At 46.4% G+C, this 14,081-nt stretch overlaps 1 protein-coding gene and 1 long non-coding RNA gene across 2 annotated transcripts; both read right to left on the bottom strand.

Moving 5' to 3' along the window:
* Nucleotides 1-1,667: 1,667 nt before the first annotated feature.
* Nucleotides 1,668-2,417, bottom strand: LOC141923766 (histone H1.03-like). Its single transcript, XM_074825397.1, has one exon. The coding sequence runs from the start codon at nt 2,400-2,402 to the stop codon at nt 1,737-1,739; it is 666 nt and encodes a 221-aa protein (XP_074681498.1). The 5' UTR covers nt 2,403-2,417; the 3' UTR covers nt 1,668-1,736.
* Nucleotides 2,418-4,776: 2,359 nt separating this feature from the next.
* On the bottom strand, nt 4,777-13,054 carry LOC141924423 (uncharacterized). Its single transcript, XR_012623545.1, has 3 exons — nt 12,941-13,054; nt 6,993-7,115; nt 4,777-6,313 (listed from the first exon to the last, which is right to left on the bottom strand). It is a non-coding gene; the product is annotated as an uncharacterized LOC141924423 (long non-coding RNA).
* Between the last annotated feature and the right edge of the window lie 1,027 nt (nt 13,055-14,081).

The following is a 14,081-nucleotide window of genomic DNA, read 5'->3' as shown; positions in this document are numbered from 1 at the left end:
TCCTTCAGTCAGTGCACCTAGTTGGGTGAAACCCTTTGAGAATTAATAGGTATGACTCCCAACACCCTTCCCTTATGGTAACTGTGAGAGTCTGATAGGCACATCTCCATCCCAAACAGGGGTACAGGCATGTGAGCTCAGAAAATCAGGCTGTTGGGGTAAAGTGATATGGCCCAGTAATTTCAGAAAAATAGTGGGATGTGTATGGAGGTTTGTATTGTACACAGGGGAAGAGGTCATAAATCCGAGCAAGGACCGAAAAGTTGGATGCACCCTAAGGGGCAATGCAGAGGAAAAGAAAGAACAGCGTTTTAGGAACAGGGCTTTAAAATAGAGGCTCTGTTTTGTATTTCATCAAATACAAATACAAATCTTCGGCCTTTTAGTACAGGGATTTAGGACGTGGACAGTCGTTGTGAAAACACAAATACTGGCAAAATCCAATCCCACCATTTCTCCCTCAAACTGCAGGGACCCCGTTTTCGGGTACTCCCTTCTGATATACGAGGTTAACAGCTAGGGACTTGAGATCAGCCATCTTTGTTGAGAGCTGAGCAGGTAATTCCACGAAATTGCCCGTTCTCCCGCCCGCTGGGGAAGCGGTGGTCCCAGCACTGGGGCTAAGGCGATGAAACAGCCTGTTCCCCACCACTTCCCGCCTTCTGCTTCCCACTGCGGGCGCCCGGGCAGAGATACGAGGGGCGAAGGGCATTGGTTGAGCGCAGAAAAGCCGACGGAAGGAGGGTACGGGCGGGTCACTGGGGAAAGGAGGTGCCTGCAGGGTTGGGGGGCAGGCGGGATGTTGGGGAGACGCGCGGGAAGCTCTGACCCCCGGCGGGTTCCTACCGCGCCCAGAGCTGCCTCCGAGCGTCTCCGTTGCCAAAATGAGCTTCCAGCTAAGAACGGAGCCCAGCAGCTCCAAGGAGCAAGGGGCTCAGCACCGAAGCCGAGGACCGGCGAGCAGCGCCGAGGACTGCTCAAAAGGCAGCTCCAAACAGCCGTGCCTCTCGGACCCTCCTCGCCTTACAATCTCCAGGGAAGGGACGAGTTTGCAGGGGACAGAACTGCACTGGGAGTGAAAAAGCCCGTAGGAGGAAGGCGAGCACGTACCCAGGAAGTTCATAAGCCTCTTCCGCCGAGGGGAAGATAAAAAAAAAGAAGTGGAGCGTCTGTTTAACCCGAAAACTGCTGTTTAAGCAGAGAAACCAGCGGCCAATCTCTGCGCAGCGCGGGCTTTTCGAAATCGGGGGAGCTCCGGGGGACGGGCGGGAGCGCCTCCGAGCGCGGATCTTCGTCCCCCGGCTGATCGGAGAGAAGCTACGGGGAGCCGCAGCAGCCCGCGACCCCCAAAAGCCGGGGTGCCGTGAGTGCTGCCCTACTTCCACGGGGACTTCGGGATCGCACCTTTTTTGCGGCTAACGGGAAGCTATTTGCACCCACGCCCGCGGGGAGCGGGGGTGTGCTGAAGCGGGCTGTATGTACCGCGGTGAACACAGCTGCAGTGCTGCCCGGCACCTGCGGAGAACCCGCAGCGTTAGATTGTGCGGTTATCGGATCGCCCTTAATTAAGCAAGAGCAGTGCCGAAAAAGGGAAATTAAAATTTCGCACGCGCACACACACACACAAAATAGAACCTTAAAAATCGCTTCGGCTCTTTTAGGGAAAGTTTGGGTGGCTCTTAAAAGAGCCGTTAGGTTTATCTGCAAGGCAGATGACAATTTTTTTTCAGGATCATTTATTTCTTCTTGGGGGGCGCCTTCTTCGCCTTGGCTGCTTTCGGCTTGGCTGCTTTGGGCTTCACCGCCTTCGCCTTGGCCGGGCTCTTCGCTGCCGCCGCCGCTTTTTTGGGCTTGGCAGCCTTAGTCGCCTTCTTGGGGCTCTTGGCTGCTTTCTTGGCGGCAGTGGCCGCCGGCTTCCTGGCTTTCTTGGGGCTCTTCTTCGCTGTCACGGCTTTCTTGGGCTTCTTGGCAGCGCTGGCGGGCTTCTTGATCGCCGGCTTCTTGGGCTTGGCTGCGGCCGCCCGCTTCTTGGGGGCTTTTTCCTTCAATTCTTCAGACTTCTTGCTGAGGCGGAAAGAGCCGGAGGCGCCGGTGCCCTTGGTCTGCACCAGGGTGCCTTTGCTGACAAGGCTCTTGAGCCCCAGCTTGATACGGCTGTTACTCTTCTCCACATCGTAGCCGCCGGCGGCCAGCGCCTTCTTGAGCGCGGCGAGGGAGAGCCCCTTGCGCTCCTTGGAGGCGGACACGGCCTTGGTGATCAGCTCGGTGACGCTGGGCCCCGCCGGCTTGCGGGCTTTGGAGCCGCCCGCCGACTTCTTCGGCTTCTTGGCGGCCGGAGACTTCACCGGAGCCGGGACGGCGGCTGCAATGTCGGGCGCGGCGATGGGCGCAGTCTCAGACATGACGCCCCCCACAGAGTTAGTTCTGGCAATAGCGGACGCGCTGCCGCCGCCCTCTTTTATAGCGGCGCCGCGTGCGCTGATTGGCGCAGCCTGCCCCGCCCCGCCCCCCGTCGCCGCGCCCAGTGTGTTTCTTCTCGGTCCCAAAAGGGCTTTTTCCTCCCGAAATTTACTGCCGGAGCACCCCATTTCTTCGCGGGCGGGGAGGGGGGTGTCTGTCCCACCTGCGAACGGAGTTTCCCGTTGGAAGGAGCAGAAATGAGGGAAAAGCGACCCCAGAAACTCCGCAGCGTGGAGCCGCAGAGACCTCGGGAGAGAGAAATTTTCGGTTTATCTTTTAAATCAAAGTTATAATATCGGCTCGGTAGACACTGCCTGCGTGAAATCTTGTGCTTTAGAAAGTCCTCTCCAGAGCAGGGCAAAACCCAGAGTGGTTAGAACGGTTGGTCTCCGGGTAAATTGATACTAAAGCCGAGGAAATAACACAGCTTCGCCCCCTGGTCCCGGACGCGGATGCAGAGCCGGCTCCCTCGGCCGAGCCGCTTCTCTCCGAAATCACACAATCCCCCTCAGTGTCCCTCCAGCGACCACGGTGCCTTAGCTAATGCCTTTTAGGGAGACGTTTGTGCTTTAGCAGCGTGGGTGAAAGGCGATGATACTTTACGTTTGCTGAGGTATTTCAGGGGGACAAACCAACGACGCGCCCCTCTGAAAGCTGATGTTCCTCTATTGCACTTTTAATGTAACCTCAGCAGAGTCGCTTACGTTTGTTAAATTCAGGAGTCAGGATAGTTGCAATTGCAATACATCGGATTTTAGTCTTAAAACGTATAGAAACTACTTGTCTTTGCATCGCGCTTTGTTAAAATTGATTGGAAATAGAATCTGGGGTGTAATGCAATTTGAACTGGATGTGAAGTTAAAGCTGAAAATTCGGTCCTTTGAGGGTATGTTCGGTAATCAGGACCCCATTATGCGAAAGTGATTTCTCTGTTCTAATGAATGAATGCTGATGCTGTAAGTGCTTTGCTTTGATAACAGCATTTGGTGACTCACCGCTTTGTTCCCTTCGGAAGTAAGGTAAGAGTTTACATCTTTTCAAGAAGGTTCCTTCCCTGGATCAGTGACAGCTCCGTATTCCAAACAATAGATGAATTCTCACTTTCTTCCTTCATTTTCAACGGCTAAAAGAAGGTCTAACAGGGTGAATGAAATGACGGTACAACGTAGAGTTCCCCCTGCCTGGGACTGAAAAAACACAAATATGCTGACTTGAATCTCCATGTGACATACAAGAGATGTCATATTCTTTTCTGATTACGCATGTTTAACCGAGAATGCTAATGGACTACAATCAAAGAAAGGACTATTCTAGTAACTTAATATACCGGGTTTTTTCTCTGCTTGGAGGTGAAATGTGAGAAGAAATACAGATTTGTGACGTCTCCCAGCGAATACATTTTAGCCTGTGAAATGAAGGAAATACGTTTTTTAGGTGATCTGACTGTGATAACGAGTATGGCAGAACTGCAAAGTGTGAGACTGCAGAATTGTGCGTTGTGTATTGATCAAACACAGACATTGGAAACTAATTTTAATTCCCATTTTAACTGATGGTTGTTTCCTATAATGGAGGAAGATTAAGGTCCTCAGCCATATGACTGAACACTGTATCAGAACTGCTGGCAGTCTGAGGAAAAGATTTTTTCTAGACTTTATTACCCCATGGTAATAAAGAACGGAGATTTCAAGTCCTCTCAGAGGCAGTGGAGCTAACATTTTGTAAGACTCTAGTCCACTGATATCTGCATATAAGTGGTTTGTTTGTTTCAAGCTATACACACTTTATGGCAGGTTTCTGTCGAATCTCTGAACTCGTACAACAAGGGATATTGTCATCCTTATCAACCTTTGAAAGATTCCTAGTAAGCGTTTTATTTCTCCAAATTTCTTTAAGGCAGAAATGGACTCTGAGATTCCCGGAAATAGAAACAGAACATCAATTTTTTGCTTTCATTGCCATGATTGTTTCTTAACTTATTTGGAAACTGGAAAGTGTTTAGAGATTTGATTCTGATCTCTCAAGCCTGTCATTACTACATGTAAGTTATATTTCTGTACATCGGAGATTATCTCCGCCCACTGTGTGATATATTTGTGACCAAGAAAAGATGATTGGTAGTATCAGGCCGCGAGTTCTCATAGGAAAAAAAGTTATGATCTCCCCTTCAGTGTAGGTCAAATCAAAGACAGTCATAAGCCAGAAGACAGGAAGAGCAGACCTGAGTGTTGAAGCAACTCACAGATCATTTGCTTCCCTCTTGTGGGGACAAAATCCCGTGCAGGCCACAGGAGACAAGACCACAGACAATCAATATGATTGGAAGTCAAGCTCAAAGCTTTATTAGCAAGCAAGCCCTTATATACTCTTGTGCCTTCTAAAAATATCAGCAAGCCTTTATATATTCTTGTGCCTTCTAAAAGTAGCTCCCCTCGGTACTTTCCACAAACATTGCTACCCGCACACAGCCAGTAGATAAGTTCCTGCTTTTGCAATTCCAAAAGGTCCCTTCTTTATCAGTTTCTTCCTTAACGAGCACATTCTTTTCTTCTGGCCTCTGGTAACTATTTCTTGTTTTCAGACGTCGTTAATCTTCTGCCCGAGTGCTGGTTGTACTTTTCCATTGTCAGTGTGGGCAGAAAGTTCAGTAAGCCAGCATGCACACCCACATCTCCCCCCTTTCTTTTTATTAAAGCCTCCATGCTATTTTCCACACAAGACAGACAACATGTCATTAAAATAGGAAGACAACATATCAATAATCCCACTATTATTATTGGTCCTGCTAACATTCTCAAAAGCTCTGTAATCCACTTTGGCCACCCTAGATTTCCTAAAACTCATGCAAAGGAGAAGAAACTTGCTGAATCTTATGCATATTATCTTGCGGTTGCTGAAGCTGATTAGATATCGACGGAGAGTGATCAGAAAGGTTCATACAACACATGCCCTCAAATTCTTCACATACTTGTCCTTGTGCCAGTAACAAAAAGCTATAGCCGCTCTATTCTGCAAAACAGCATGCCTTACACTATCTATGTCCATCAACAAACTACTTATTATATTAGATGTTAATTTGAATGGTTTTACACTCCAACAGGCCATTTTGTTCAAGGTGGATAGGTCTTTTGCAACCCCAACTCCTGGGGCCAAGAGAGAGGCAGCAATAATCTCTCCAGGCCCCCATAATTCCACTTTGTCTTGGCAATCTGGGGTGAGTTCATGATGTGTTATGGCCCGTTTTGATCTTTGATGTTTTTTAAGATTTCTTATGACGGGGGAGGCAGCGGGTCTGCCACCAGCATGATTGAAGAAGAATTTAGCCTTGACGAAATTCCAGTGTATCCATGAGGGGCCGGAGAGTCCCGAGAAGAGCTATGTAAACAAGATTAAGGAACTGCAAGACAAAGATAAGAGAAGCCGTCCTGACAACTCAGCAGGGAAACTATTACCCAATCATGAACTGTTAGTTACTAAGTAAACCAATCATATATGAACACACACTTTGAAGAAGGTTATAAAAAGGCTTGTTAGAACAATAAAGTAGCCATTTTGCACAATCTGATGTTTGTCGTGTCCGTCTCTACTGCGACAAATGGTGACCCCGACGTGATCGGGCGAAGTGATCATTTAAAGGCAACACACTCTGCGGCGGGGAGAGCTGCGGAGAAGGATAGTGGTGGTGGGAAGAACTGCAGAGATGGAGCCCGATGAAGCTGAGATCAGAGGGAATCTGCTTGGTCCAGACCTGAACTTCAACACCTAAAAAAGGTGAGCCACCGGGGACCAAACTGTTAAAATGGGGCAGCAATAAACAAAAGAAGAGGAGATGATTTCGTCTACCTGGAAAGCCCTATTAAAAAGAAAAGGAGTTAAAACCACAGAACAAAGCCTGAAAAGGATTTTGATATGGAGTAAGATGCAAGGCTTTGAAGCCACAACAGTAACTGCATTCAGTGTGAGTGCATGGCAAGCAGTAGGATGGAAAATATTGGATGAGGTCTCTAAAGGACAGAAAGAGGCATGTGAGTTGGCGACCACATGGCGTCTATTAAGCGAGACCCTGAAAGAATGGAAAGCAGAATGTGAGGTGAATGATGAGCAAAAGAAAGATGAGAAACCAGAAAATGTTAGGAAGGGGAAAGATTGTGGCCAAGGGACAAATGAAGCCGATGCCGCAGCATCGGCGGTAGCAGGCAGGAAACCCCTCACGGGCAAAAGCAAATCACGCCCTCGTCCACCTCCTCCTCCTCCGCCATTAAATATTTTTCGGGGCGATGAGGGGCCCTTCTCACCTAGCGGTGTAGCAGCGGCCCCTAGCGGCGCAGCAGCAGAAGGGTGACCCCATCGCCCCCCCCGCCCCGAGGAGGAAAATACGGCGAATCCGGCGAATAACACAGAGCCGGAAAGTGAGAGCGAAAATGAAAGTGAGGGAGAAGAAGCTCTAACTGCCGCTATGCGAACTCTGCATCTTGCAGATAAAACCATAGTGAAAAAAGCCCAGCCATGGACTCTCCCTCCATCCACAATACCTGTAGTCCCAAGATCCCCTGATCGATTTTGGGAGGGAGTTAGGAAGCACGCTGCCGAAGCTGGCAACTGGAATCTAGTTGAACGCCTCAGCCTGTACTCTCCAACACTGGCATGTCCAAAGCCTGTAGATAGAGCAGCAGAGGCTCCTGGTCCATTCTCTGTTTTCAAAGCTTCTGCAGGCACAAACGAGCACGATGAGCACAATCCAATCAGCTGGAAAGTGGTGCAGGATTTGCAGAATAAAGCACAGAAATTTGGAATCAATTCTCCTGAGGTGATGCAACTTATTCAAATAATCAGCACAGATCTGCTGTGTCCATATGACATTACGCATCTTGCACAAGTGCCGTTTCAGCCCGTGCAATTGCAAGTGTTTCAATCTACTTGGAGGCAGATGGCATGCGCAGCCGCACAGAATAATCTACGACTGCCACAGGGTGACCCGAGGCTAGGCCTTGGAGAGGATGCTTTGCTTGGTGAGGGGCCGTTTAGTAACCCTCAGCTGCAAGCTACATGGCCTCCGATTGCTCTTGAACAGGCCCAACATATAGGAATTACGGCATTAAAGCGAACCATGGAAATGGCAGCTCCGAAGCAAAAATACATTGCTATCCGCCAAGGCCCCAGAGAACCCTTTTTACAGTTTGTAGAAAAAATATCTGCAGCATTGGAAAACCAGGTAAAAGATGAGGCGTTAAGACAAATGATGTGCAAACTGTTAGCAAAAGATAATGCTAATGAGGACTGTCAAAAGATAATACAGGCTTTACCAGGAGATCCTTCTATTCCAGACATGGTGGCCGTGTGTTCTAAGGTTGGGACAGTGGAACATATGGTTACCGCCCTTGCTACAGCGCTAAAAGATAAGCCACAAAGATGTTTTAGATGTAACCAGACAGGCCATGTTAAAGCCAGCTGCCCTGTTAATAAGTCCTCAAAAAACACAGCAAACAGCTCTGCAGGAATAACCTGCAACTGTTGTGGGAAACTCGGTCATTTTGCTACACAGTGTCAGTCTAAATTTCATGCCAGTGGACAGCCTCTCCAGGGAAACGGGAAAAAGAGCACAAGAGATACAAAATCCCTCCCGCACATCAGGGGCTCCTCATCGCCCCTCTGTGAGCGGCTCACAGCCGAAACCGCCGGCTCCGCAGGGATGGATGTATCCACTGCTGACACAGTAACACTTTTAACAAAAGACATTGTTAAAGTGCCGCTTGATGCGAAAGGACCTATAGGGCAAGGGTTGGGTGCTTTATTAATCAGGAGATCTAGCAGCACTTTGAATGGATTAATTGTGCATGTGGGAATTATTGATGCCGATTTTACTGGACAAATTTGTGCTATGATTTCTACTCCTTACCCACCAGTAACCATTCCAAAAGGCACTCACATTACTCAACTTATACCCTTTCTGAGTTGTGTCCCGAAAGCAGAGCAGCACCTCCGTGGGGATGGCAACTTTGGATCGACTGGATCACCGATGGCCTTTTGGTCACAACCCATAGAGATGCATCGTCCGTCCATGAAATGCACCATCTACAACCAAGACAGCCATCCTCCCTCTGCTGAAGTTCGTGGACTTCTGGACAGTGGAGCAGACGTAACTATTGTCTGTCACACTGACTGGTCACTTAACTGGCCCACAGTGGCAGCAGACACAGGGACTGTGGGTTTGGAAGGAATGTCTCATTGTGAGCTCTCTGCTCTTCTGGTCATGATCGTGAATCCTGAGGGGCAGAGAGCCACGGTACGACCTTACATTACAGTAACAACTTTAGCTTTGTGGGGACGTGATAGTTTATCCCAGTGGGGCATAAAAATCACTACGGATTTTTGACGGGGTCCACTGTGTTGCAGGGTGTTAAACAACCCACACTTGCATTAACCTGGTTAACAAATAACCCTGTGTGGGTGGATCAGTGGCCCCTGACAATTGAAAACTTAAAGGCCCTGCAAGAATTGATGGTGGAACAGCTAGCTGCTGGACACATTGAACCCTCTCAGAGCCCATGGAATACTCCAGTGTTTGTGATAAAAGAGAAATCAGGAAAATGGCGATTTTTGCATGACCTGCGGCAGGTCAATGCTGTCATGGCCATGATGGGGGCTCTGCAACCAGGCATGCCTTCACCTGCCATGATCCCTCAAGATTGGGAAATCATTGTCATGGACCTTAAGGACTGTTTTTTTACAATACCATTGGCCTCTCAAGACAGAGAAAAATTTGCATTCTCTGTGCCTTCTGTCAATCATGCAGAACCCACAAAAAAATATCAATGGAGAGTTCTGCCGCAGGGCATGAAAGATTCGCCAACCATTTGTCAATGGTTTGTGGCACAAGCTTTGTCACCTGTAAGGGAAAAATTCCCCACTAGCTCTTGTTACCATTACATGGATGACATCCTGTTAGCATCAAACAGCAAGGAGCAGTTGAACGACATGGATAATTTGGCCAGAGATTCATTACAACAATATGGATTGGTTGTTTCCCCTGAAAAGGTACAAAATGTAGAACCCTGGAAATATCTAGGAATGACAGTTACAGGTAAGCAGGTGATGTCTCAACCTGTGAAACTTAACCTTGAAGTTAAAACCCTTAATGATGTACAGAAATTAATGGGATCCCTGAATTGGATTAGGCCCTATCTTGGACTGACCAATTCGCAATTGCAGCCATTATTGGAATTATTAAAAAATTCCAATGATCCAACAGAACCCAGAATATTAAATAAGGAAGCATTAAATGTAATTCACATGGTGGAACAATCTATACATGAGAAATTCGTTTCTCGAATAGATCTGTCTCAATTGGTACAACTCTTTGTACTAATTGACAGAACTGTGCCATTTGATGCTTTAGTGCAGTGGAATTCTGAGTGGGATGACCCATTACATATTTTGGAATGGATGATTCTGTCATTCCGATCATGAAAATCTGCTCCTGGACTGTTTGAGCTTATTGCTGATGTAATCATAAAAGTCAGAAAATGATGTACTGAACTAACAGGGCGTGGCCCAGCTATGATTGTTTTACCTGTTCAAAATTGGTATTTTGAATGGTGTCTGGTGAATAATTATGAGCTGCAAGCAGCCATGGTAGACTTTCAGGGACAGATATCATATCACCTGCCATCACACCCGCTGCTGAAATTTGCTCGAGAAGTACCATTTGGTCAGAAAAATTTAAGCCAACCAGAACCAGTGAACGACCTTACTGTTTTTACAGATGGTTCAGGAAAAACAGGTAAAGCAGCAGTAGTATGGTATGAAAACCATGACTGGAAGAATAAGGTGGTATATCAGAAGGGCTCTCCACAGGTGGTAGAGCTACGTGCTATAGCTGTTGTCTTTTCTAGTTTCACTTCTCCTGTAAATATTGTAACTGACTCAGCGTATGTAGCTAACTTAGTTTCTCATCTAGACAAAAGTGGTTTTGACCATGTCAGACAATCAGTTATTATTTGATGTACTTTTAGAACTCTGGAAAGGTATTCAACTACGAACAGAACCTTATTTTATCATGCACATCCGTTGTCATACCACATTACCAAGATTTTATACGGAAGGTAATGCCAGAGCGGATGCTCTTGTTTCTGCTGTGGCTCTGAGTACTGTTCCTAACATAAAGCAACAAGCTGTATTATCACATCAATTTTTTCATCAAGGATATCGAGCCTTACGATGGCAGTTCGGCTTGTCTCATAATGAAGCTCGTTCCATTGCAGCTGCCTGCCTTGATTGCCAAGGAACTCACACACCAGTGTATTTTGGTACTAATCCCAGAGGTATGCAGGCTTTACAGATTTGGCAAACTGATGTTACTCATATAATCTGAATTTGGCTGACAGAAATATGTTCGTGTTTCTATTGATACTTATTCTCATGCCTTAGTAGCAACAGCACATAATGGAGAAACGGGAAAAGATGTCAAATCAAAACAGATAATGGCCCTGCATATATTTCAAAGAAAGTTCAGACATTTTTTGATATGTGGGGTGTTACTCATGTTACAGGCATTCCACATTCCCCCACAGGGCAAGCAATTGTTGAACGTGCGCATGGCATGCTGAAGCAGCAACTTCAAAAACAAAAAGGGGGAATGATTGGGGAACCCCCCCAGGCTCATTTAGATAAAGCAGTTTATGTTCTCAACTGTCTCCATTATGGGGATAATTCTTTTCTGCCTCCTCTTTTTCAGCATTTCTCTTCTCTTTTTTCAAAACAGGATTTGCAAAAGGGCGTCAAAGTGCATGTTAGGGATCTAATTACTGGCCAATGGAGTGGACCATGTGAGCTATTAACCTGGGGCAGGGGTTATGCTTGTGTCTCTACAGATGCCAGACCTCACTGGGTTCCTGCTCGGTGTGTTCGGCCTGTGCTGGAACCTGCATCAGGGTGAAGGATGGGTAATTCCACAACCCAAAGAGAATGTCTGGGTAACTCTGCATTGAAAAAAACTAACAAAGTTAGGGTGTCGGCTTAGCAAACAAACTAATGCTACCTCTTTAGCTTTAAGTGGCCTTCTAACTGATGTTGGTAGTGTTAGACATGCTACTTTACAGAATAGAGCTGCTATTGACTTTTTGCTTTTAGCGCAAGGACATGGATGTGAAGATTTTGATGGAATGTGTTGCATGAATTTGTCTGACCACTCAGAATCTATTTTCAAAAGCATACAGCAGCTAAAAGATGGTGTCAAGCGTTTAACAGAAGATGATGGATTAGATTGGCTAACAAGAATGTTTAAAGGTTGGGGACTTTCTGGATGGTTGATATCTCTGGTCAAAACTGTGGGCTAGTGATCTTGATAATTGTGACCGTGCTCCTAATGTTGCCCTGTCTTGTCAGCCTTCTGCAAAGGGCCCTGCAGAGGGCTGTCGGGACAATATTTTTAGCGCAAATACAAAAAGGGGGAATTGTAGGGGGAGGCAGCGGGTCTGCCACCAGCCTGAGTGAAGAAGAATTTAGCCTTGACGAAATTCCAGTGTATCCATGAGGGGCCGGAGAGTCCCGAGAAGAGCTATGTAAACAAGATTAAGGAACTGCAAGACAAAGATAAGAGAAGCCGTCCTGACAACTCAGCAGGGAAACTATTACCCAATCATGAACCGTTAGTTACTAAGTAAACCAATCATATATGAACACACACTTTGAAGAAGGTTATAAAAAGGCTTGTTAGAACAATAAAGTAGCCATTTTGCACAATCTGATGTTTGTCGTATCCGTCTCTACTGCGACATTCTTATACTAGGGGCAAATAAAGTCAGCCTTTCCAGGTAGCACGGACCTCCAACTACTTTGGCTGGAATCTCTCCCCACACTCGATCCCCACATATTAAAATTACCCAGGTGGTAACCTTTTAGCCGAACCATTATTCCATATTCCTCCTTCTTCAAGCTGTAGGCCCATTTTAGAAGTGTGCTGACCACCACAAAACCAAGTTTCATTTATGGGTATCACAACAGGAGTCACATTCTGCCAGCCTTCTCATTTCGATCGATTTTCCCAACCCCAGCGAGCCTCCAGTGTATCCCTCCCCCCAAATTCTATACATCCCCAGGGCTGATTCTGCATGTTATTTCCACTTACTGGGGGAAGAGAGCCTCTCAGCTCTAACTCTTGCAATGGAAGAAGGGCTGTCTGATTAAGTTAATTCACAATATTTCCCTGTAGCATAGGCAAGCCTGCTTGTGGGCAACTCTGTTGTTATACAATGCCCAACACGTCCCGTTAATGTCCTTTGTTCCCTTATTTATTCTTGCCATATTTTTAACAAACCCTTTAAAGTCCCGAGAGCTAAAAATACGGCATACCAATCAAACAGGTCCGAAATGGGTCAGTAGCAGTTGCTAAACCTAGGCAAAATGCCTCCTGTCCTGATTGATTTGCCCAGGTTACCCAGAAATTCTTTCACAGGTCAGCTGAACTAATTCCTCATATTACCTGGCACATTCCGCCCTACCGCAATGGTATCTTCTCACAGCTTAGTACTTTTTCACAGTTCAGTGTTGCAGCTGTCCGCTGTTTTTCCCCGCTACCTTGGCACAACTCAGCAGTTTCTTATCTATCTTCCAAGGCCTGTTCTTCATCAAACCCTAGCTATTTCTCAGAGGCTGTGTAAGGCTGACAGGCCGATGCCTCCCACAACTCCCCTTTCTTTGTTTTGCAGCAGCACCTGCAAGACTTGTTTCAAGGCTTTATCAATTAAGGGTTAGGCAAACTTAAAAAAACACAGCATACTCAAAATAGTTTCACAGAATGCTAGAAACAATACAGCAGTTACAATTATTAGGTAAAAAAGAGTAGGCTAATTTCAGTACCCATAACTAAGGGATATGACTAAATATTACAAAAATAAACAGTAAAGAAAATACGGAATAGCACACTTACTTAATGGGGTACTAACATTCAGATCCGCAACTGCTGGGGAACCCTGGATGAAGTGAGAATTTAGAGTACCCTTCCTCGTAAACCGGAAATCCTACACAATGCGTCCATCCATAGGTGAGGCATCCAACATCTCTGCAAGCAGGTCCAGCCTCATTTATCTAAATCAGCAGGCCAAAATAACTGGCAATTTTCTTTGAGTGGAAACATCTGATTTCATCCTCCTGTTGGGTTCCACCCAGAGCCTGGCCACCACTCAAGGGGGAAAACCAAGGGAGTTTCTAATAAGGTTAAACACTTGAGTTCCTAATTCTTAATATTGCTAAACAAAGGAAGTTGAATACACACATTCTTATAGCATTTCATCCTTATTAATAACTACATTTTGTCTAAGGTACATCTTTCACTACTGACTAGTAAGCCTATATATTTCATCAAGGAGTTGCAATTACTGTTAGCATTTTCTCTTAAAAGAGTTGGCAACCATAGTGTGATTAAGGACAGAGATAGTGTATTTTGTCCTATTGCAGTAGAAAGCATTACCCATCCATTCTGCTTAAATGATCAGTTGAAGAGATGGCGAACTGTTGGCACAGGGGTATCCACAGCACCCACAGCTGGCTCCTGAGTGTCCACCAAAGGCTGCCTCTCACGCCTCAGGTGTGATTGCACACAGCTTGGTGGTAACCACCGGGAC

Source organism: Strix aluco, chromosome 5 (genome assembly GCF_031877795.1).
Source record: "Strix aluco isolate bStrAlu1 chromosome 5, bStrAlu1.hap1, whole genome shotgun sequence".
Taxonomy (NCBI): domain Eukaryota; kingdom Metazoa; phylum Chordata; class Aves; order Strigiformes; family Strigidae; genus Strix; species Strix aluco.
This window is presented reverse-complemented; position numbering and strand designations above follow the sequence as displayed.

Coding starts and splice junctions, on each gene's coding strand:
- LOC141923766 (XM_074825397.1), bottom strand. CDS start 2,402: ATGTCTGAGACTGCGCCCATCGCCGCGCCCGACATTGCAGCCGCCGTC.